Genomic DNA, 24,833 nt, shown 5'->3' on the forward strand with positions numbered 1-24,833 from the left:
TAACTTTTTGCAACAATTACGTGTGGTGAAAAATATACAGCAATTAGCAAGTTTTTGGAATTATATCATGATGGAGAAAAAAAGTACATCTTAAAAATCTAGGCCCAGGTGGTGCAGTGGGGAAAAGTTCTTGCCCACGACCACACGCAGAGACTAGGGGTTTGAATCCTCCGCCATGCTTCCGGCTTGGCCGGGCTCTCCCACGAACACGACTGGCCGTGTGTTCGTTGGCCGTTTGAGCGACCGTAGCAACTTCTACTGTACAAATTGGAGGGTGCCTGCTCAGCAGGGAGAAGAACTAGGTCAGATAGCGTGTAACTCTCCATGCGTTCCACCCTCACAGTGAAACTCCTCACTGTCAGGTGAAAAGAAGCGGCTGGTGACTTCATATGTATTGGAGGAGACTCCCGCATGACCAAATATACGGGTCAGCAGTGACAGCAGGGACTACACGTGGGAATAGGCACAACGACTACATTTGGAGAAAAAGGGGAAAAGGACTGGCTAATTTACCTACAGTGTGACCAGCATTAAAATCACTCAGTGATTTGCCAGGTTACCTGTGAACAGTATTTGGACTTGGAGACCACCTGGAGCAACTTCATGATTGGCTGAGACTGGGAGACCAATGGGGAGACAGCATGGATGACAGCTGTGAACTCCTGTCCTGGACTCACCCCTGTGGGAGATCATATCGAAAAATAGAAAGACGAAAGGCAAATGGTGAGGATGGCCCGTAAATCATTTTAGACAGCCATTTAGTCCAGGCATTTTACCTAACAATGTGGGTCAACCTCACACAAATTGCAACAAAAACAAACGCAACGGATGTCGTGTCCTCGTTATGTTCTGAATGAGAGGGGGAAAAAGTCAGATGTAATTTGTAAGAAGGGAAAGTTTTGATAAAGGCCTATATATGATCCTACCAAAAAACACCTCTTACATACATGTATGTCAGTGACAAGCCTACATGGTTGTGCATAGTATTATAAATTTGACCATGCTGTAGTTTCTCCTTGATCTAACTATACATCTATCTACACATCTACTTCTGTATCTGTCTGTCTGTCTGTCTGTCTGTCTGTCTGTCTGTCTGTCTGTCTGTCTGTCTGTCTGTCTGTCTGTCTGTCTAATAATCATTGTCACCAGGGTCGATGGCTGCCGTTTTCAATTTCCTGTATTTCAGGATTTCCCCTCTGGATTATGCATGCACACTTTGAACTAAAGATTATTTTGTTGCCATTTGTGTGCGGTCAAGTTACATTATTGCTGGACTAATGTGTATCCTGACAAGCGTGTAAAGTTGCAAGACGTATAAAGGAAATATCTATTCATTAGTGATCTGGGAACGTAAACGTATTCTCCTCTTGAACTCATTTCAACTTTGCGAAATGCAAACATGTCAATGCTGAAGCCTTTGTTCAGTGAAGCGAGGTGTGCATTTACCTAGTCCCAGGTAGTAGAAAGGAAAATGAGCCAGGTGTGTGGAGTATTCTGGCAGGACCAACAGGCCTCCTGGCAGGGCGTTCCACATATACCTGTTCCTCGAAATGTGGGAGAACACGCGGTCCTTTATGATCTGCAGAGTGACATTAACACAGTTATTTAACAACTTGGACCCTATACAGTATATGCTTCAATGACCAGGGGTCTGCACTTGGTCCCCTCCTCTTTTTCCTCTACAACAAATCTCTCTTTGCTGAAAATAGCCGATATCACGTGGCGCACTTTGACTGATTGATCGAATACTTTATTAACAGTTCGCAAAAAGTACAGAGGTACAGTTATACCATTATGCTAAAAGGATAACACAAATTTCCATTGTGGTCCTATGCAACACGTTGCGTTGCGTTGTGAGCTCGAAGATTGGCTATTTTCGCCAAATGTTCGCCTATAGTCGCCGAATGTTCGCCTAATATGACATGCCCAGAATAGGGACACTATGGTTAACGTACTTTATACTTTAGCGCGATTTTTTAAAAAGAAATGTAATATTTAGATTTGATTTTATTGTTTGCATACTATAATGACAATGCCAATAATAGGGACGCCAGGTTGAAAGTGCTTAATTAAAGGCTCCCATTTTCACACTCAGGATCCTGCTGTCTGTACAGGGATTAGTCTTGGCAACACTGTGGCACGAAAGTTGGGGAAAAGAGAGAATGTGGGCGGAGAACAGAGATTTGGAAGTCGATGGTGAAACGCAAACAAGATGAAAATGAATATATCTTGTTTGCACGTTTTGTGAAGAAAGGTGTTCATTTTCACAGAAACCTGTGCCAAATTCATTATCTCCTCAAAGGCCGCTAATGAGTGTCTGGTGCTTCGTGTAAAAAAAGTCCCGTGTTCAACGCAAGCACCGTCACGCTGGGGGGGTTTACCTGCTGATCCGCAATCCTTTTGTTTTGGTAGAAAGACATGTTGCTGGCAATGACATGTCCTATGAGGGTTGTGTTTGCAGCTTTTTATAGGTCTGTGTGTACCCACGTGGATGTTATAATTGATCTTATCAATTTAACCTCATATGACACCCAGAGACACGTACACATATAATAAACAATTATCGTGGTTAACAGTTGAGGTTAAATTAAAATATTGTCTTTTGTTATTCATGCATAATGTTATTTGGAACAACAAACCACACTTCTTTCATGAACAGGTACTATATTCAGGTTTCTGTCATGGACATTACACTCGTCAAGTGAGCTCAGGTCATCTGGTAGTGCCAAGCCACAACCTAAATAGTATGACGAGAACTGTTCATTATAGAGGTTTTTCAGCTTGGAATATGCTCCCCATAAATGCTAAACAAACCAGAAGTAGATTTTCTTTTACTTTCTTTCTTTCTTTTTTAAAAGTTACTTAAACATACATTGAGTCCTACTGTATATAGTTGTAACTTGTGTTTTTCACAATTTTTGTACAGTAACATTATTGTTTTCTGTGTATTTTGCGAACAATCTGTATTGTGACTTGATTGGTTATTGTTGTCTCTGTTTCATATGCAGAGTGACTTATTTTGCTGATAATTATACTTTGTCTGTTTTTTTTCTAGTTATATTGCACAATTTTAACTATTGTCTGTTTTTATTGTATACATGTTATGTATGTGAGGACCCCAGGAAGACTAGCGACCACCTTGTGGAAGCTAATGGGGATCCTAATAAAGAATAAAAGAATAAAGAACATGCACTTCTGTGTAGTGTGTCTATGTGCAATGGTACACCAGAACAGTTTTCATCATTTTCACAGCCTTTAACCCATTCAGACCGGGAACGCGTCTGTGTCATTTTCAAGATTTCTTTGGCTATTCAAAAATAGCAGAAATGCAAGCTCATAGCGCTATGAGCTTGTATATCTGCTATTTTTTTTTTTAAGATTTTGACAAATTTGTGCAAATCTTTGAATATGTATTTTATAAAGCGAACATTTTTAACTCTGTTAAACTTCCGGGTGTCCCTGGAACAAAATGTTTTTGAGATGGGGGTCCACTGCCAGATACATTTTCAAAAAAACTGTTGTAGAATCCCCAGAAGCAAAGATTTGAGTTACAAATGTTCACTTTAAAAAATATATGTATTCAAAGATTTTTCAAAAATAGCAGATCTACAAGCTCATAGCGCGGCACTCGGTGCCGCGCTATGAGCTTGTATATCTGCTATTTTTGAATAGCCAAAAGACATTTAAAAAAAAATGACACGACATGCGTTCCCGGTCTGAATGGGTTAATTACTTTACACGTCTCCTGATGTTGTTATCAATATTCATCAAAGTATGCACTTCTAATTACTTTTGCTGTATTTTTATTCCCCGACGGGCTAAAACGGGAGCTTGTGATGACAGATGTCTGCACATCTGGTGTGCCAAAGACAAAGGATGAGCATTTTGGCAGTTTCCTCGTCTTCACACCGAGCTAGGCCTTATTAAGTTGGAACCCCTGTCATGTTGCCTGCTTTTTTCGAATGTTAAACACGTGCACTGGCAACTTAATCACACCGCAATCCATCACGCTGTGCCACGTGCAGTCACACTGTCTGACAGCAGTGATCAATGCACTTCCCCACTTCCAGTGGTGGAAAGTACATTTACTCAAGTACTGAACTTAATATAGTATTATATATAGTAGTATACTTTTGAGGTACCTTTACTTTATTTGAGTATTTAAACTTCTACTCCACTACATCTCAGAGGCGAATATTGTACTTTTTTACTCCACTACTATGGTTTGAATACTTTACTTGCTAGTTACTTTGCAGATTTAGATTATTAATACAAAACATGCATTAATCATCCACCTACAGTATGCCCTATTTTATACTTCATGTGATGCATTGTGAGCTTGTAGATCGGCTATTTTTGAGTTTTTTGTACTTTAACTTTGGTGCTGTAAGTATATTTTGATGCCAATACGTGTGGGCTTTCAACCAAGTCAAAGTCAAAGTGAACTGATTATTTTCATATTAGTAATGCAACTTTTACTTAAGCAAAACATGATCTGAGTACTTTCTTCCAACAATGACAGTCACTCATTCTGTACATATTTTTAATTTTCGATTTCTCCCCGCTTATATGATGTTTTTGCATAGTAGTGTATATGTGTCTGTCATTAAATGTTTTGATGAATTGAATACAAAGGACACCAATGGAAACAAACCATAGTGCTTTCTTGGGTTTCAAAAATCCTCTTAACAGATCTTGTATTGAACTGTACTTCCCTGTGCTTGTCTTTGCAAACTGTTAATAAAGTATTCAATCAATCAATCAATCAATCAATCAATCAATCAATCAATCACTTGTACAGTAGTGGTAATGCACTTCCCCACTTCCACCAGCAGGTGTCAGCGTAGCAGCAGCACCAGCTGTGATGCCAGCCACTCTGAGGCCCAGAGACTCATTAACCTCAGGCTCACTGCACAGCTGTGTCCCAGGGGAGAGGTTCCCCCTACATGCTGTATGTACATAAGCAGCTTATCGCCAACCTCCAGAACCTCTCGTCTTTATCTTTAAACCCGCCAGCAGCCAATACACCAGGGGCGGACAGAGTTTTGCATGTTTTTCGCTCACATAAACGGTCTGCATTTCTATCAGTGCAAAGCCGAACCCTTCAGTGGGCTGACGTGTTCAGGTTTCACAGAGCGAAGGGGAGTTAAATTTGGCGTTTCCTCACATATTTCGCATTAAGATCCAATAGTGTGAGTGAGATGTTGTGGGCGTATGTAAAAACATAAGCCTGCCTGGTGACACAGGTTCCCAACCTTTTCTGAATCAGTGCCCCTCTTAAAAATCTTGAAAGCATTCACGGCCCACCCATCTGACACCAGAGTATCTCGGGTCAGACCCATCTGTCACATGGGTGGGCGGCGTGCATTTCCGCGAGCACGTTTCCTTTTAACGATCAATCAACCGATCGTGTTCCAGCTTGGATCAATGGAACCAACGAGGTTCTTATTTATTGGTACCATATTGGTACCATATGAAAACACATTTGTCAAGGACCCTTATTAGGTCTTTAACTCTTGAGAGTGTAAAATGAAACCAAATGGACCTGTAAGGTTTCCTTTTACTCTCTCAAGAGTTAAATTATTGTTAAACATCTGCATTATATAATTTACAAGGAGTCTACACAATTAGAGAATGTAGAAGAATTGTTATTTTGATCAACGTTTCCCTGTTATTATCTCTCCTATGGTACCAACATCAACACAGCATGGAATTGTGGACAAAATCTTATCCAACGATAACCAAATATTCTTAGTCTCGGGGTCTGAGAGTCTAAACCTCATCAAACGGTGGTTCCGCGGCTCAAATGCTGGACGCATAATGGACCTTGATATGAAAAAGGGTTGAAAACCACTGCCATGTTAGCCAACAGTTGTCCTTTGTTCTCCTGAAAGCGTGGTGTGTGTGTGTGTTGTGTCAGACCGACCTCCAGCGTGGTGAGGACTATCTTGTCCACAGAGGAGAAGTAAGCCTCCCACAACATCTGGGTCTTCTGTCTCAGAGCCAGGACTCTCTCGTTCCCCACCGCCCTCACTGTGGACGGCACCTGAACACAAAGAAGAGGACACACAGAGAGGACAGGGGGACATTAGCAGGGGTCAAGTGGTGGAAAAAGTACTCAAATGTTTCACTTAAGTAATAGTATCAATACTGCAATGTAGAAGGAAAAATCTGGTGTTCAAAATTGACTTGAGTAAAAGTACACAAGTGTTGGTATCAAAATGTACTTAAAGTGCCAAAAGTAAAAGTACTGAAATGTTTGAAAATAGCAGATCTACAAGCTCACAACGCGTCGCGATGCGACGCGTTGTGAGCTTGTAGATCGGCTATCTTCAAATAGCCTAGGTATGAAATAGGATTGAAGTGGTTAATGTATGTTTTATAATGTAATCATTTATGTCTGTAAAGTAACAAGTAACTTCTGAATATGTATGACACTGATTTACTATGACACTATGGCACATTCATTAGGAGTCCAACTATAGTAGTGGTTCTCAAATGTTTTATTTGCAAGGACCCCCATAACTCTGAGAGTTACAGACTCATTTATGTTATGGTCATTCAGGGTTAGCTCTTTATGTGTTTCTGGTAATATTATTGTCCACTCATTTTGTATGCCCGTGGCGAAAATTGAGCAAGCCAGCATGGCGATGACCCCTGGACATTAGTACAAGCTACTCTGTCACAAGGGAGTATACAAATTGAACCAAATGGACCTGCATGGGTCCATTTGGTTTAATTTGTACACTCAGTGTTACAAATAGATAAAGCTGCAATTTGTAGTCTGCAGTACCTGTACTTTGAACCCAGGTCTCACCATGTGGGAGACCAAATGTCTACCCCTCTTCCAAGTCCCCAATCCCTGCTAGGCCAAGGGAGATATTGCGCTTATGAGCTTAAGGCAACACTACTTGTCCACCAGCAGGTGTCATATATCCGACACCAGGGTCTACATTTCTCAATGGAAGAGTAGGCAGACCTCCTGCAACCACTGCAGATGTGTTAGTTACAGTTTTATATTGTATTAACCAGGCCTGGAATTTTGTCATTTTAGGGGCAAGGCCACATGGCATGGATTCATTTGAAGATGGGATGGGGGAGTTAACATCGCAGATTCTCAACAAAAGACACTAGTGTTTAAAAACTAAAAGAGAAAAAAAGGAAAGAGACAGAGGATAAAATAGTAATCAGCTGGGGCAGTGCGGGGTGGGGCATCAAGGCTATCATGGGAATATGAGGCTTTGAGGGGCAGAAGGCCAAACTAAGGGGCTACAGACAGAGGCCATGGCCTTCATGTGAATGCCTCTGTGAAATTCCTGCCCTGGTATTAACATCTCTAGTATACAAATTGGTTAAAATAACGTTTTATCAATTATTAAAACAAGCTCTCAGTCTGGAATGCAGCTTTAACTCTCAAATTAACCAAATCCATTAGGGTCCATTTGGTTACATTTGTACTCTCCAGGAGTTACAAACGGATAAATGAACACTGAGGATTATACTGGGTAGTGGCTATAGTGGATGGACCTGATGATGATGATGATGATGATGACGAACAAACAAACAAAAGAAAAACGTGAATTAGCAAAACAAACGAAAGCGTCCATTTGATGGTGCAAAAAAAAAGAACAAGGAAAAAAGGGCGAATAATTTAAGGCAAACTATTAAGGCAGAGTTGATATGGCCAAGTTATTAGCATTTCAGGTGCTTAGGCCTTAATTAGTTAATAAGACTGGGTCGAGGGTTTTGAGTGAATTAGCAAAATTGATTCATTGGCTTTGGAGAGTTAATCCCAGCGGTTCCGTCTAATTGGTGGAAAGCAGCGGCGAACAAAGTGCCAGCAGCTAACTCCTTTAAACCCACAGCCTTAACACATCTATGAAGAGCCAGGGAAGGCATGCCGCCTCTCTCTCTCTCTCTCTCTCTCTCTCTCTCTCTCTCTCTCTCTCTCTCTCTCTCTCTCTCTCTCTCTCTCTCTCTCTCTCTCTCTCTCTCTCTCTCTCTCTCTCTCTCTCTCTCTCTCTCTCTCTCTCTCTCTCCTCCTCTCCTTCGTTCTCTCTCTCTCTCCCTCCCTCTCCCTCGCTCTCTCCCTCATTCTCTCTCTCTCTCTCTCTCTCTCTCTCTCTCTCTCTCTCTTCCTCTCTCTCTCTCTCTGTCTGTCTCTCTCCTTTCATTCTGTTCCCTCATATCTCTGTCCCTTCCTCCCTCAACCCATCGCTCCGTCTTTCCCTCCACATCTCATCCGTCGCTTCGGCTCTCCTTCCCTCTCTCTCTCTCTCCGTCCGTCTCTCTTCCTCCCTCCCCTCCCCTCCCCTCCCCGCTTGTTTTCCTCCATCGCTCGCTGCCTCCCTCCCTCCCTCCCTCCTCGCCTCCTCTGCCTCTTTTCTTCTCGGCGGATCTAAAGGACATCTTGTCCTCTGTGTGGTCGTCAGTCTGTCTGAACTGTCTGGCCTCATTCAACGCCGTCTTCAAAAGCCCTTCAAAAACTCAGTCCCTCTCATCCTTAGCCCGCTCAAACCGGTGAGAGCGTCCGTGTCCTTTTAGATTTTAGCCGTTGGCTATTCAAAAACAGCAGATGTACAAGTTTGCAGCGCGGCACGAAGTGACGCGCTGCAAACTTGTACATCTGCTATTTTTGAATAGCAGATGGCAGAGGCTTTTTTTATGCCTTCATTGATAGGATAGTAGGTTGACAGGAATTGGGGAGAGAGATGGGGAGTGACATGCAGCAAAGGCCGTCAAGATCGGGACTCGAAGCCGCGACGCTCTGTCAGGCTACTTTGGAGCCTATCGGTGCCCGGACCGCTAGGCCAGCGGTCCGGGGCCAACATCTGCCATTTTTTTTTTACATTTTTGAAAAATCTTGAAAGAACTGCTGTTTTATAAGGCATTTGTAGAATCGGCCTCAGGTCTTAATGGGTTAACCTCGCACCGCACCAAGTCTGAGAGAGTCTGAGAGAGAGTGTGTGTGTGTGCGTGTGTGTGTGCGTGTGCGTGTGCGTGTGCGTGTGCGTGTGCGTGTGTGTGCGTGTGCGTGTGCGTGTGCGTGTGCATAGATGTTTGTATGTGTGTGTGAAATGGGTGGCGGCGGTCGGGTGCTGATAAGGTCAATCCCATTTCATTTCAGCCAATTCTGTAGTGATCTGAAAATGTCTGCGTGCTCTGTGCTCCCCGGGCTTATTCCTGTTCATTAGCTGAGAGGCGATTCCTGTGTCCTGTGGATCGATCCAGAACTGGACATAATGTGATTTGTGAGGGAGCGAGATGAAGGCCGGGGCTGCACGGCAGAGTGTTTGCTTTGCTGCGTGTTTGTTTGTGCATATATGAGAGAGAGAGAGAGAGAGAGAGAGAGAGGGGGGGGGGGGGGGGGGGGGGGGGGGAGGGGGGGGGGGGGGGGGGGGGGGGGGGGGGGGGGGGGGGGGGAGGGGGAGAGAGAGAGAGGAGGGAGAGGGAGCGGTTATATTTGTTTTGATTGTTTAGTTTACTTTTGCTTTGGCAATGTAAATGTATGTTTTCTCATGTCAATAAAGCCTAACCCTTTGAGAGAGAGACAGAGAGAGACAGAGAAAGACAGACAGACAGACAGACAGACAGACAGACAGACAGACAGACAGACAGACAGACAGACAGACAGACAGACAGACAGACAGACAGACACAGAGAGATACATGGTTGGGAGAGCGCGTCTGTGGGTACTTGCATGAATGTGGTGTGTGTGTGTGTGTGTGTGTGTGTGTGTGTGTGTGTGTGTGTGTGTGTGTGTGTGTGTGTGTGTGTGTGTGTGTGTGTGTGTGTGTGTGTGTGTGCGCGTGTGCGTGTTACCTGCAGCAGTAATCTCTCGTCCCCCTCGATAACCGCCTGGTTCCACTGTATGACATCAGAGAAGGGTAGCTCCCAGCCATTACTCAGCAACACTGGGATGCATGCCGCCTGTATGTGCACGTATACGCAGACGCGCACACACACACACACACACACACACACACACACACACACACACACACACACACACACACACACACACACACACACACACACACACGCACACAAACCAAGGTGAGGTTAAGGTGAGGTGAGGTTAAAAGTGTCCAACGAACCACTTTAACCCTGGCGCTCCTATTTTGGGCATGTCATTATAATTCATTATAATGCAGCATTCATTAAAATGAATGAATCACAATAAACATATACATACATATCCATGAAAATTGTGAGCTTGTATAATGGCTATTTTTCCCATGGGTCATACTGTATGACAAACTATAGGGCCCTAGTATATACTTAAACCCTATAGTATAGTTGACCTGGGTCCCCCAGGTGTCACGTTGTGAGCCGTTAGATGTATCTTCGCCAAATGTTCGGCTATCATGACATGTCCAGAATAGGGATGCTAGGGTTCATGTGGTTAAGCGATTAAGAATAAAAAAATCGACTTTCAAAACCCTTAAAGAGCTGGTGCCATGTTTTTGCACTTTTTCTGTTTTTCATGTGTCTATGAGGTTGATAGAACTTCATTAAGCCCCCTGGTGGTGTTTTTATGGTGTTTTATGTCTTCTCTGACTATTTGGAGTTTCTTCCTGGAGGCTGAAATCTTGAGGTTCAAACGTGCCAATAGAGAAACAGCCCTTCAGTGACATCACAGAGCCCCCAAAAAACATACCCTCCCCCTCATTATCATAACACAACAGGTGTGGGCATGAGGAGGAGGAGGGACTAGGACAGGTGGGTGGTGCTAAGGTGGTGGAGGAGGTGCTAAGGTGAGAACCAGGCATACTTAATGAACTGGAGGCGTGTCCACATAAACATTTTTTTTCAAACAATTTCTGTACACTTTTTTTTTTTGAAAAAAATCCTTACATAATATAATAATAATACCTTATGATCAGGTTTTAGGGTTGAAAAATATCATGGCACTCCATCTTTAAGCATAATTTATGCTCCGTCGCGCGTCGAAAATAGCAGACCTACAAGCTCACAAGGCGTCGCATCCGCGACGCCTTGTGAGCTTGTAGGTCTGCTATTTTCGATGAGTGACACACCGGCGGTGTGCGTCACATTCGGGCTTTATAGCGTGAACTAAACAAACCCCAGTACAGTACAGTAGCTGAGATCAGCTGTGAATCGGGTTCATTCGGGGTCTCCCGGCCCTGAAGGCATGGTCCCCAGCAGTAAACAACACTACGCAACATACCTCAGCTGCATGATGGCAAAACACTACAGTATGTGTGCAGTGTGTGTGTGTGTGTGTGTGTGTTCACAGCTGCTTGGCACCGGGATACAGTAGCTCATGCCGAGCAGACAATATGATCAATGTTGTGTGTAAGTGTGTGTGACTGTGTGTGTGTGACTGTGTGTGTGTGTGTGTGTGTGTGTGTGTGTGTGTGTGTGTGTGTGTGTGTGTGTGTGTGTGTGTGTGTGTGTGTGTGTGTGTGTGTGTGTGTGTGTGACTGTGTGTGTGACTGTGTGTGTGTGTGTGACTGTGTGTGTGTGACTGTGTGTGTGACTGTGTGTGTGTGTGTGTGTGTGCGCACGCACGCAAGTGTGTCAGACCCCTGTTGGGAGGATGGAATGAGTCACAGGCCTCTATCGCTCATTTCCCTGGGCGCCTTGGGCGTTAGAGACCACCGCACTACTACTGTCGGACACACACACACACGCACGCACGCACGCACGCACGCACGCACGCACGCACGCACGCACGCACGCACGCACGCACGCGCGCACACACACACACACACACACACACACACACACACACACACACACACACACAGTCGAAGGGGGCAGACCCCTTGGTCACAGGCCTCTATCGCTCATTTCCCTGGGCGCCTTGGGCGTTAGAGACCACCGCACTACTACTGTCGGACACACACACACACGCACACGCACACACGCACGCGCGCGCGCGCGCACGCACGCACGCACGCACACACACACACACACACACACACACACACACACACACACACACACACACACACACACACACACACACACACACACACACACACACACACAGTCGAAGGGGGCAGACCCCTTGGTCTTCTAATTAGGTATAGCCATGGAAACGACATTAAAGGAGGTATAGGGAGAGATGGATGGAGATTGATGGTGGGGGTTTATGAAAAAAAATGAAAAAGGGAAAGGTTGCACAAGTAAGGTGGGGGGTGGACAGGGAGAGGCATCATGCTCTATTGAAGATGGGATGTTGCCGCATCCCTCTGTTTACTGATGGTTTTTGATGCCGTTCTACTTCCTTGCTTTCTGATCTCCCCCCTCTCTCAACTCAACTCTCCCACTCGCTCTCTCCTTATCGTGCTCCATTGCTCCAACATTGGCCCCAAACTCTAACCCACATCCGCACATTCATTCCCTCTCTCTCTCTCTCTCTCTCTCTCTCTCTCTCTCTCTCTCTCTTCATACGCGCCCCCACTCATCCGTCTCTAAAAAGCTCGCCATGGTCTGGAGTGCTGATAAGTCTGGGAGTATTTTATTTTTTCTAATTAAACCACTGGAGAGCAGGAGTAGCCGAAACAGAGTGAGATCAAACAGTCTCTCTCTCCCTGTGGGGCTTCCCTGTTCCAGCGTTACATCAAGAAACCACTCAGGCAGGCAGATAGACGCGCATTTCTGGTTTGTTTGTTTGTGTGAGTGAGTGTGGGTGTGGGCGCGTGCGTGCGTGCGCACATGCAGCCTCTTTGTACCGAAGCTAATTCAGAATGGTCTCCACAGGTGACGTCGGGTGAGCCGAGGCCTCCTCCTCGGTTGGTAGTGAAGCCTGGGGCTCGCCTGAGTCCTCTCTCCCCGAGAGAGGAGGCCCTCCCGACGCGGGCCGCCTGCCTGTCTCAGCGTGACGCCGCACAATGTGCCGCGTAGTACCGTTTCTGGGCTGTTTTCATTGGACGACACGGAAAGGGGGGGCGAGAGGAGTGTCAGGGTGTGTGACTGTGTGTGACTGTGTGTGTGTGTGTGTGTGTGTGTGTGTGTGTGTGTGTGTGTGTGTGTGTGTGTGTGTGCGTGTGTGTGTGTGCGCGCGTGTGCGTGTGGTGTTGTATATGTTGGAACAGAGGCAGTGAGTTTCCTACCACACTGGTAATTGCCAGTTCTTTTGTGGGCTTGGTTGGCACGGGAAAAAAAGCAAGATCTTGCAAATCTTAAAGTGTCTTGAATGGAAAAGTGAAAGAGAAGGAGGCAGGACAGGGGGAGGGAGAGAGAAAGTAGAAAATAGACGATTGGAGAGGAGAGAGACTGTGACCGATAGTGGAGGAAAAGGGACAGAGCGAGAGAAAGAGAGAGAGAGAGAGAGAGAGAGAGAGAAAAAAGATGGAGAGAGGAAAAGATGGTGCCAAAACGAGAGTGTTGAGAGTGTGGATTTGTCCATTCAGCAGTGATCAGCAGTGTGGCAGGCTGGCACCAGGGTGGCTTCCGGACCATACAAACGCACGAGCACACACACACGCACACACACACACACACACACACACACAGAGCCCAAGAGAGAGATGGGGCCAGGGCCCATTGTAGCCAGTGAGTTCAGTGTTAGGTAAAAACTAAAAACAGCCACCGTTTCCTGCCCTGGTGTGAGACCATCAACATGGGTGGCAGGATGGCTACACAGTCAAATCCAGGCTGTTAACCCATTGAGACCTGAAGCCGATTCTACATGTCTCCTAAATCTCAACAGTTTTCTGAAAAACATATGTTTCTATATCAGTGGTGCTCAATCTTTTTCATGTGAAGGACCCCCAAAATGATATGTATTTGGCCGCGGACCCCCATCAAAATATTTTGTTCCAGGGACCCCCCAGAAGCAAAGATTTGAGTTACAAATGTTCGCTTTAAAAATATATATATTCAAAGATTTGCACACATTTTCACGATTTTTCAAAAATAGCAGATCTACAAGCTCGTAGCGCGGCACTCGGTGCCGCGCTATGAGCTTGTATATCTGCTATTTTTGAATAGCGCAAAGTGTAAAATAATGCTTTTTAGCTCAAATCTAAAAATGACACAGTTCCAGGTCTTAATGGGTTAATGTAAGTCTGAGAGCGTAAAAATAGACCCGTAAACTCCTGTTCACTCCATTGAGTTTGGGTCTTTACCGTTTTTGTTTCCTTGCACTGGATGTAATGAATGGGTTTACATCTGTACGTTTGCGCGAGTCTGCGCTTACACATCAGTATGTGTGCCTATACAGTAGGTGTGCAACCAGTCCGTACACAGTAAAATACTCCGAGATAAATTAACTCTGAAAGTGTACAAATGGATGAATTAACACTGAGGATTTTACTGTGTATGCGTGTCTGAGAGTAGTAGATGTTTGTGTATGCCTCCTTTGTTTGTGTTGGGCCAATTTCAGTTTAAAAGGCTAAGACAATTAAGTTTATGGCTCAATCTGCGCTTAACACAACACAATGCTGGCCCGGGGAAAATGTCTACAGATGTGACCATTACGGTGTCAATAACCGAAAGATTATATAAACCACGGAAGTGGAAATCTAATTCTAGGACATTAGCATTCTTCATCCTGCGAACTTGGCTGTTGACTGCACGGTATATGAGCTGTATCGCAGTGCACAGGGGCTCGGTTCCTGGAAAAGCGTCATTTGCATTGTTGTAATGTTGTAAAGTTTAGGCAGATGCTGTGGTCAGTGGTGCGTTGGCAAGCGCCATGTTGGCGAGCGCCATGTTGGCATATGGCGTATACAGATGCAGACCCAATTCGAGTCTGCCATATTAATAAAGCACATTCTGTAAAATACAGGATGGGAGACAGTTTACCAGGTACAGTAGTTTATCATAACCTCATGTCGAAAACGTGTTGCATCGCAATGCGTTTTGAGCTTGTAGATCTGCTATTTTTGCTACTTTTGTGTGGCGCTCTAGTATGACGAAGAGGTTTCTGCCCGACAGAAACGTTATATAATGTAGTTTACATAATGTATTAAATGGATAGTTCTGCTGCTTGACTATGATTGGCTGGGCCCGTGGTAAAGTACTCTGTAAAACACGCACTCTGGACCGCACGTATCAGTATTACAGCGCCAAAGGCAAGTTCACAATATTCACCATAGAGGTCTCCGCCAGGCCGGGTTGCCGACCCAGGGCCCGAAAACTTTGGTCATAACTTTTACATCTTGATCACATGACCCCAGAGATAATGTGTACCTAATTGTGTGAGTTTAGAACAAAATCGTGGTAGTAGTAACAAAAAACGTGCAAACATCTGTCTCATGGTGCCGCTATAACTGGACGATTTGAAGAAAAGAAAATGGGTGGAGATTCTTACTTGGCCTACTGGGAGTGTGCATGGAAAGTTTCCCGCCGATAGGTCTAGTGGTGCTTGTAGCATGTCGTGCAAAACGGGCCCCTCCAGCAAACTTTGAAAGCCTATCATAGTCAATCGGAATACATTCCGAAAAATACATCTTGATGATATGACAACAGAGATAATGTATGCTAATTTGCGTGAGGTTTGGACAAAATCGGTAGGAGTAGTATCAAAAACTGTGCTTTGCATAGAAAACGCAACGATGTGGAAAACAAATAATTTTGATTGTATGACCTACGGTTCAAGAGTTATAGGCTGGTTATAGTGCCACCATGTGGCTGATTTGAAAAATGTAGGGTGGCATTTCTTTCTTGGCCTATTGGGAATGTGCGTGCAAAGTTTCACGGTAATCGGACAATCGGTAATCCTGCCAACTTTGGAAGCCAATCTTAGCCAATCAGGATGGAATATGAAAATTCTGACAGATCTGTCTTGATCACATGACTGTAGATATAATGTGTACCGATTGGCGTGATGTTTGGACAAAATCTGTAGGAGTAATATAAAAAAATGTGTTCAGCAAAAATCGGCCTCCTAGTGTCGCTATAACAGGCCGATGTGAAAGATTTGGGGCAGAGGTTTTTCCTTGGCCTCTAAGGTGTGTGAGTGCAAAGTTTCACGGCGATCTGTCCAGTTATAGCCGGAGATTAGCTGCTCACAGGCGGACGGACACACGCGCACACACAAGGACGGACAGACAGGGTCGAAAACATAGTCTCGGCCACGTCTTCGGCGGAGACAATTGGTGGAGACAATTATTTGCCGCACCACTCTTAGCTGTTCTACAATCACTGCAACCCATCCAGCTTAGTACTATTCATCCACCCGCATTAGTCTGATGTGTTGGAAATAAATATCATTGACCTGAATCTGCATAAAGTCACATTTAAAGCAGAGGAAGATATGGGAACTATGCAAATTTAGCCAAATATATGAGATAATTTAATGAACTCCACCCACACCCATCTGTGATTTGTTTCTTCTGACCCAAATCTGCCCGAATCGCAAGTTTACCCACGAGTACAATCACGAGTGTGTGGTACATAGAGTACTTTTTGTGTGATGTACAAAATACACCAGCATGAGACAGTGGGTGGAAGGAAACTGCGTCTTTGTAAAGTTTGTGTGACCTTCCTGTTCTAATAATAATGAATACTGTTACAGAGTACGGTGAGATGATGCAATGCGAAACATGTGTTTCGTAAACTCTTGAATTCTTTTATTTTTTACCTGTAGTGACTCCAGGAAGCGAAATGAGCCCAGGCGTCGCCCTCGAGGTACCAAGCAGAAGGTCGAGTTGTGGAGAAGCTCCTGGTAGTCAAACCTGACAGAGAAATGGACAGAATTGTTACAGCAACACATTACCAAGTTAACCTGTACAATACATTGGTCACATGAACACTGAACAGATTAAATCATAATATAGTAAGTTAAAAAAACTAAAACATTTTTGTAGTGCATTTCATGGATGGAAATGATGAATGAACTCATTGAACTCATTGCAAAAGAGCTCAATTTACTATAAAATCATACGGCTAATTGTCACACGGTGACAATAGCCAACCTACAAATGCGACGGACAAAAAAATCAGGCTTTCCAGTTAACCATGTTTTGCTTCACATTACACTTAAACATACATGTTTCATATTTCACATAGCGATTTAGAGGAAACAGTGTAACCACCCAGGGCCAAGTTATATAAAATACAGCAAAAACTTCTACACTCGCTTTACCCCTTCCCGCTCATGTACTTTGCACTCATTACTTCATGTGATGTAAATGAAGCCGAGTGGAAAGCTCTGCGTCAATGCAACCCTTCATCGGCCGAGTGCAACAGAAACGGTACAGTGCTTTAACGGTCTGATCATCACACACTACACTACAGTGCAGTACACGACGACAGCAGTGGTTTTCATGATATGTACAGTATTTGGCTGGGGACCCCCCATCTCAAAAATATTTTGTGCCAGGGATTGTTCAAAAATAGCAGAGCTCATACAAGCTCACAGCACGGCAGCGAGTGCCACGCTATGAGCTTGTAGATCTGCTATTTTTTAATATACCCAAAGTATAGAATATGGTTAAAGTGGTTAAAAATGTTAACCACTTTAATCATCATTTAATGATTGTGACGCTATATTAACACATCTTGCTGGGGACCCCCTGGTACCCCCCCCCCCCCCCCCCCAAGGACCCCACTTTGAGAACCAATGCACTACAGTACACGTCTCTCGTCTCTACAGGTATCAGGAAGTACAATTTAAGACATTTTAAAGGCCACCAGAAGACTAAACTTGCAACAAAAATAAATATGTTTCATCAGGCTTCGGAGACATTACCAGGCATGGGTTTTATTCAAGTAGAGTATCCGCTTTTCTCAAGCCATTTATTGTTTAAACTTGCATTTAGTCATGAAGCTGTTCGGTTGTTAGCTTGGCTTTCTTAGAGCAAATGTAGATTGTTACCTATAGCTTGACTGACTCCGACTGAAGCAGAAAGGACAAAACTCTTGTCAGAATCGCTCCTACTGGCAGTACTACCGTAGAGCCATTCTGAGTTGCCTTCAATGATACAGTACCACCAACCTGGTAACATAAAAACACCCGCAAACTCTTGTGGTCATGTGACTGAACATACTTTTTTTGTTTTGTTTCTAAACTATAGTTCATTACCCTAGAGTAGCTCTATATGTAGTCTCCCAAGCGAGACCAACTATTCCACAATCTTCGGAGCATTTGAAAAATGTGTGAGCAACCAGTCTGGCTCGAGAGACTACTCTAACTAAGTGTCTTGGCACTAGAGCAAAATTGAAATAAATTGAATACACTAACGTACAAGACATTACACCATAATACATTACACCTCAGTACATTACGTACACTATATAGTACAAGAAATAACACTGCAGTCCAGTGCAGTAAACCAGTGGTTTTCAACCCTTTTCATATCAAGGTCCATTATTTGTTTGGCTTTTGAGCCATGGACCACCATTTGGTCCGTGGCCAAGACTTAGAATATTTTGTTATCGTTGGATACGATTTTGTCCACAATACCATGCTGTATTGATGTTGGTACCAGAGATAACAGGCAAACGTTGATCAAAATAACAATTCTTTAATTAAGTAATGCAGGTGTTACACAATAACGTAACTCTTGAGAGTGTAAAATGAAACCAAATGGACCCATAAGGGTCTCTCAAGAGTTAAAGATCTATAAGGGTCCATTTGGTTACCAACTCTCCATCATTTAGCTGGGGACCACCTGGAACCCCCTCAAGAACCACTGGTGGTCCCCGGACCACTGGTTGAGAACCACTGCAGTAAACAGACGGAGCAAACAAATCGCCTCTTATGAGAAAGTTCCTGTCCCCTCCTTCTCTCTCCTCGTCCTCCTCCTCCTCTCATCTTCCCTTCTTCTTCTAACTGCTCCTAGTCATTCCGCCACTGGTTCTCCGCTCCCCACCCACTCCTCGTTAATCTCTCCTCATTCCCGCGCTCCTATGCTCCCTTTCTCGCCCCCTCTGCTCGTAGTACTTTTGCCTCCTTGTCGCCACCTTCCCTCCTCTCCGATATCTCCTCACCCTCCCTCTTCTCCCCTCACCACCACCCCTCCATCTCCATGTTCTACATCCGGCCTAGCTTCTTGTTTGTTTACTGAGGGGGCGTCTGTGTAAAATACTCCCACCATTAATCTTCCCGGTCTGGGACAGTTAGTCATTTATTTACCCCCTCAGTGAGTGACGAGATACAGACCCCCCCCCCCCCCCCCCGTCCCTTCATGCTCTGGATGTGAAAAAATTGGAAGATTTTATTGCTGATGTTGGCATTGATTGAGATCTCCGCGTTGAGTTTGCGGAGGCTGAGGTCTGAATGAATGTCTCTGTTAGGATTTGGAGCGGATACATGTACACACAACTGTACATTGAAGTGGTCTGTGTTCTGTGTGTTCTTGTGCGGGAAAGGAAAGATGAGATGGGGAAAATGATTATATTATAAATTCTGACAGCCTTTCACTGCGACAAAGGGCTATATTGTACAGTCAAGCCGCAGTCCTACTTAGTTACATGTGACACCGAAAAAAAGTCAATCTACAGCCACACGTCGTGTCCCACTGCGACGCTTGTAGATCGGCTTGTAGATCGACTTGTAGATAGGCTATTTTTGGCGCAAGACACCTACAACACACCACGACAACAAAGCATAAATCGAATTTTAGACCGTTTGACCAAATAGCATGAAACCTAGCGTCCCTATTCTGGGGCAAACATTCAGCAAAAATTGCATATCTACAAGCCCACAACACATCGCAAATTCGTTGGAGAGAAAAAAGGAGGGAAAAAAGGTATACGCCTGGGGGACCCGGGTCAACTAAGTATACAGAGTATAAGTGAATGAAGTTTAAGTGTGACATGCAGTGGTGAAGTTTATTGTAAGAATTTGTTGTGACTGTGGTTGGAGAATGAATAAAGCCCATGAATAGAATTAAACATCTCCCTGAGTGTGTGTGTGCTAGATGGATGGGTGAGTGCGTGCATATGAAAATACAGTGCACAAATATATTATTACTAGAGTTTCGGGGGGCTACGCCCCCCTCAACCCCAGCCGCGCACGGGGCCCAGCGTGGGTGCGTGTATATTGGGGTACCCAAATCGCCGGAGTAAAAGTGTCCAAAAGGAAAAAAAAAAAAAAAAAAAAAATTGGAAAAAATGTTAATAGTGATTGTTACTTTGGTGGTCCGCGGACCCCCTGGTGGTCCGCCGACCCCTGTGAGTGTTGGGACCCCCGGGGACCCCCCTGGAACATGGCGGACCCCTTCGGCATTTTTTTTTTTTTCATGCACGGTTTGCTTGTTTCTGTCGCTTGTTTTTTAAAACCTGGCAGCAAACTTGGCAACCCGACTGACATCACTGACCTATCCTTGGTATTTGTACTTCCGGGTTGCATAATGATGACACCACTGTCGAGTCCTGTGGTGTCATGAACCTAGGTAGGTTTGTTTACCAGATTACCCTGGGCAGCGTGCTGTGCTGTGGCCGTGGCTGTTTGTTTTTGTGTTTGGGATGAACATGGCACGTGAAGGACGGACATATTGTGATCGAGACATGAGTGAAGTGAAAGTAACGGCCTGGGTGGAACAAAGGAGGTACGTAAGAAGGGGGGGGGGGTTGAAGCAAAGGAGCTGTGTGTGTGGTGTTGTGGAGGAGATGGGCAGAGTGCAATGGCGGCTGCTCGTGTTGTTTCGGCGAAACCCGTCGCCGTTCGGTGTCGGTGGTGTGCACGGTAAACGGTACGAAGCTGCCTCCCCTTCCGTTTTGTCCGACATTTGGTGAGTAGAATTAATTATGTTGCGCGGTGGAAAAGGTGTAGTGAGCAATGAGATGTCCCCTACGCGACGCGTAAATTCAGCGCGGCCGCCGTGGCGAGTCAGTTGGCGACATGTGGTCTGGCGGTGCGTTGTTTATTCGATAACAGAGCTGTGGGGTGTCCTCACCGAGGGTGCGGAAGTCGCTCGCCATTTATATAGTTAGATATTATATTATAGCATTACATTATTGTAACAGGCTGTTTCGTATCCGCTTCTGCGCTCTTTGGGGAGAATGAAAGTAAGGAATAATAAAATCTTTAGTTTGAAGCTCAAAGCTCAATTTTCAGAACATATACCTGCCTGATCATCTTGTCAATGTATGTATCATCACATTTATTTATTTACCGATTGCCAATTTTCTTATTTACCTACTTATTGTTGTGACTGATGACATGACATTGATTTGAATAACTTTTGTAATATCTAGCCTGAGCTTCCATAGCCTAATTGAAAAGAAGTTCAATAAAATAGCAGTCCCAGGAAAAAGGGCACAAAAGACCCACGACCGCAGCCAAACAATGTCAGACAAGACAAATACTAGCACTGGGTTATACTTCATTTATACTCCGTTGCACGTACAACGGAGTATAAATCAGGCCTTAGAGAAAGGCAGTATTGTTTTTGTGTTGGTTACGGTCAGGGCTGTGCTGGTTCTCCACCTGTTGATAGAGCTTTCCCATCAATGCTGAGACAGCAGTGTGTGTGCGTGTGTGCGTGCGTGCATGTGTGTACTTGTTTTACTATGACCACATGCCCCCACAAGTATAGTAGAATTTGAGAAATAGGCATTGTGAGGACAATTTCCCTGGTCCACACAAGATAAATGTTTTATGGTTACAATTAGGAGATGTTTCCGGTTGGGGTTATGGTTAAGCATTTAGGGTTGGAGTTATGTCTGAGTTATAACTTAGCCTTAGTTGCCGGTGTTACAGTATGCAGACTATGCACCAAAAAGAACATCATTATCTTAAAAGCTCACAATGTTGTGAGTTTGTAGATTTCGGCTTTTCGGTTAAAAATGTCAACAACAAAAACATTGTGCGTATAAAATTGCTGTCTTAAAATGTTTATGTCCTCACAAGTATAGTAATACAAACTTGTGTGTGTGCGTGTGCGTGTGCGTGTGCGTGTGCGTGTGCGTGCGTGCGTGTGTGCGTGCGTGCGTGCGTGCGTGCGTGCGTGCGTGCGTGCGTGCGTGTGTGCGTGCGTGCGTGTGTCAGCATCCATGAGTGCGTGGCTGTTTGCGTGCATGATGGATGCGAATGCGTCTGCAGCAATATAAATCAGCTGTGTGAAATGTGGAGCAGCTCCGTATGAAATAACTTTCTGTATTGTGTAAGCAGTGCGTCCTGTCCTGCGGTAACAGATTGATATGATGTATTTAACTCTGAGCCCAGCTCTCAGTGTGGGTTTATGTGCTGTTAGACACTGACGAATGAAGTTGTGGCTTCTATTTGTGATATATGCATGGCATGTATGTACGTATATGTGTGTTTTGGAACATGAATGCGAGTGTGTGCGTGTGTGTACACAAACGTGGTGAAAAAAGGATTTAATGCACTACAGTGTGTCCAAGCGTTGTGTGAGAGTGAATAAATACCCTTGAATGTGTGTACTTGTGTTTTGTTTTTTTGTGTGTTTATATAAAAGCCTCGCCTCTGTGTGAGACCCCCAGCATGTGGTGAGACTGAGCCGGTTAGTCTGACCCACTTCTGTGTGTGTGTGTGTGTGTGTGTGTGTGTGTATATCTGCTTGTACAGTATGTCTGTCTTCTGTTCCACTGAGACTACTGTGTGTGTGTGTGTGTGTGTGTGTGTGTGTGTGTGTGTGTGTGTGTGTGTGTGTGTGTGTGTGTGTGTGAGAGAGAGTGTGCTTCTTCTGTGCATGTGGAGTGTGCGTGTCTGCATGCACGTGGGAGAGTGTGTATGAAACTGTGTGTGTGTGTGTGTGTGTGTGTGTGTGTGTGTGTGTGTGTGTGTGTGTGTGTGTGTGTGTGTGTGTGTGTGTGTGTGTGTGTGTGTGTGTGTGTGTGTGTGTGTGTGTGTATATCTGCTTGTACAGTATGTCTGTCTTCTGTTCCACTGAGACTACTGTGTGTGTGTGTGTGTGTGTGTGTGTGTGTGTGTGTGTGTGTGTGTGTGTGTGAGAGAGAGAGTGTGCTTCTTCTGTGCATGTGGAGTGTGCGTGTCTGCATGCACGTGGGAGAGTGTGTATGAAACTGTGTGTGTGTGTGTGTGTGTGTGTGTGTGTGTGTGTGTGTGTGTGTGTGTGTGTGTGTGTGTGTGTGTGTGTGTGTGTGTGTGTGTGTGTGTGTGTGTGTGTGTGTGTGTGTGTGTGCGTGCGCGTGCGCGCGTGCGTGTGCGTGTGTGTCTGACAGTCTGGCTGCTCCTGCTGGCTGATGTTCCTTAATGAGGGAAATGTACTTATACTCTGGGAACAAATAAATCATTTAACAGTGTTTTTATTTCCAACAACAAACGAGCATGCCCCAGTTGTCTCCTCCTAGTTCTCCATCTCTCCACTATCTCTTTCACTTCTCATCGCCTACACAGTAAAACCCCAACTCATACATTGTCCCTTTCTTCTCCCACTTTAGTTGCTACTCCAGTTCCAAATGTTCCCCACACGCGTGTAGCGTCTGTCACTTGCTAACTCCTACAGGTGTCTTCTCTGACACACACATAGTTGACAGCCGCTACTCTTGATCTGACAGCGAGGAGTTTCAAAGGAAGGAAATAACGCATGCGGAGGATCAAGCTCAGGGTTGCCATATCTGCTTATTAGAAGCGACTTTGGGCAGTTTTTTGGGCTTGTTTCTAAAGTGTAGTTGCTTATTTGGGCTTGCTTCCTAAAAATTGTTTAACCCATGGTTGTCAAACATGTTCATGTCAAGGATGGCCAAATGAATATGTATTTTTAGATGGTGGGTCCACGGACCAACCATCTAAAAACATGTTGTGCCAGGGACCCCCATACCAGATTTGTGTTGTTAAAATGTTTCAATTATATTCAAAATGTTTAGCTTTTTTTCCAGATCTTTGTCGAAATTAACAGATCTACAAGCTCACAACACGTCGCATCGCGACGCGTTGTGAGCTTGTAGATTGGCTATTTTCAAATAGCCGATGCATATACGTTTAAAGCTCATGTGGCCTGGTAGTCGAGCTTCTTTTGGGCTTGTTTTCATAGACGTTGGTTACTTATTTCAATGGCAAAATCTGGCAACGCTGATCACGCTCTCCTCCATGCCGCGACAGAGACTGCCTTCCCCGCTCGGCTTCCCTCTCTCGCCAACATGGCCAACTGTGTTTGTTGGCGCTCCCAGCCTAGCCGGAGGCACCGTGGAGAATTCAAACCCCTTTCTGTCCTCCCAATCTTCTTGCTGAGCCTTTGCTCTTGTTTGAACGTGGGCCTGTTAATGTAGCTCTACTGTATGTATGAATTGCGTACGCAATTATGCTTTCTTTTCTTTTTTTGTATGAATAAGTATATTACCATATCTCTCTTGACATGGCTCACGGCTGTGAGTATGTTTAAGATTAAATGCATACATGCCATGTAGTGTGTCTGTGTGGTTACGTGTGTTCATGCATGTATGTGTAGCTACCGCACATTTACATATGCATAAAAATATCTGTGTGTGTGTGTGTGTGTGTGTGTGTGTGTGTGTGTGTGTGTGTGTGTGTGTGTGTGTGTGTGTGTGTGTGTGTGTGTGTGTGTGTGTGTGTGTGTGTGTGTGTGTGTGTGTGCGTGTGTGTGCGTGCTTGTGTGTACAAGGGTCTGCAGTGAATGCTAACATCTCAACTGTGTCTGTGTGACAGGAAAAAATAAATACAGGAACTGATAGCTAAATACAGACAAAAATCTTTTTACATGCGTGCGTGCGTGCGCGCATGTGTGTGTGTGTGTGTGTGTGTGTGTGTGTGTGTGTGTGTGTGTGTGTGTGTGTGTGTGTGTGTGTGTGTGTGTGTGTGTGTGTGTGTGTGTGTGTGTGTGTGTGTGTGTGTGTGCCGTTGCAGTACATCTGTTGCCTAGGCAGCACAATCTGATTCTCTTTCCATCATCATAGATCGTCTCCATATTGGATGTTTAATATTTAACTAACTCTATCCCCTGAGAGGCTGGGGGGGGGGGCGT

The 24,833-nt window shown here is 44.7% G+C and overlaps 2 protein-coding genes across 3 annotated transcripts in view; one reads left to right on the plus strand and one right to left on the minus strand.

The window, feature by feature from the left end:
- The window catches only part of sdc2 (syndecan 2), a 259,237-nt gene that overhangs the window by 30,688 nt on the left and 203,716 nt on the right, over window positions 1-24,833 (plus strand). The gene's annotated exons all lie outside the window — the stretch shown is intronic.
- Window positions 1-24,833, minus strand: part of ext1c (exostoses (multiple) 1c) — a 128,715-nt gene that overhangs the window by 7,768 nt on the left and 96,114 nt on the right. For both annotated transcript variants that reach the window (XM_084081387.1, XM_084081386.1), the window contains 5 exons: window positions 16,562-16,655; window positions 9,823-9,930; window positions 5,927-6,046; window positions 1,447-1,579; window positions 561-679 (listed from right to left, as the gene is read on the minus strand). In XM_084081387.1, coding sequence (XP_083937513.1) covers window positions 561-679; window positions 1,447-1,579; window positions 5,927-6,046; window positions 9,823-9,930; window positions 16,562-16,655 — 574 coding nt within the window. The remainder of the gene's footprint in view (window positions 1-560; window positions 680-1,446; window positions 1,580-5,926; window positions 6,047-9,822; window positions 9,931-16,561; window positions 16,656-24,833) is intronic.

This window comes from Gymnoscopelus microlampas (genome assembly GCF_963454915.1).
Source record: "Gymnoscopelus microlampas genome assembly, chromosome: 15".
In the NCBI taxonomy this organism is placed as follows: Eukaryota; Metazoa; Chordata; class Actinopteri; order Myctophiformes; family Myctophidae; genus Gymnoscopelus; species Gymnoscopelus microlampas.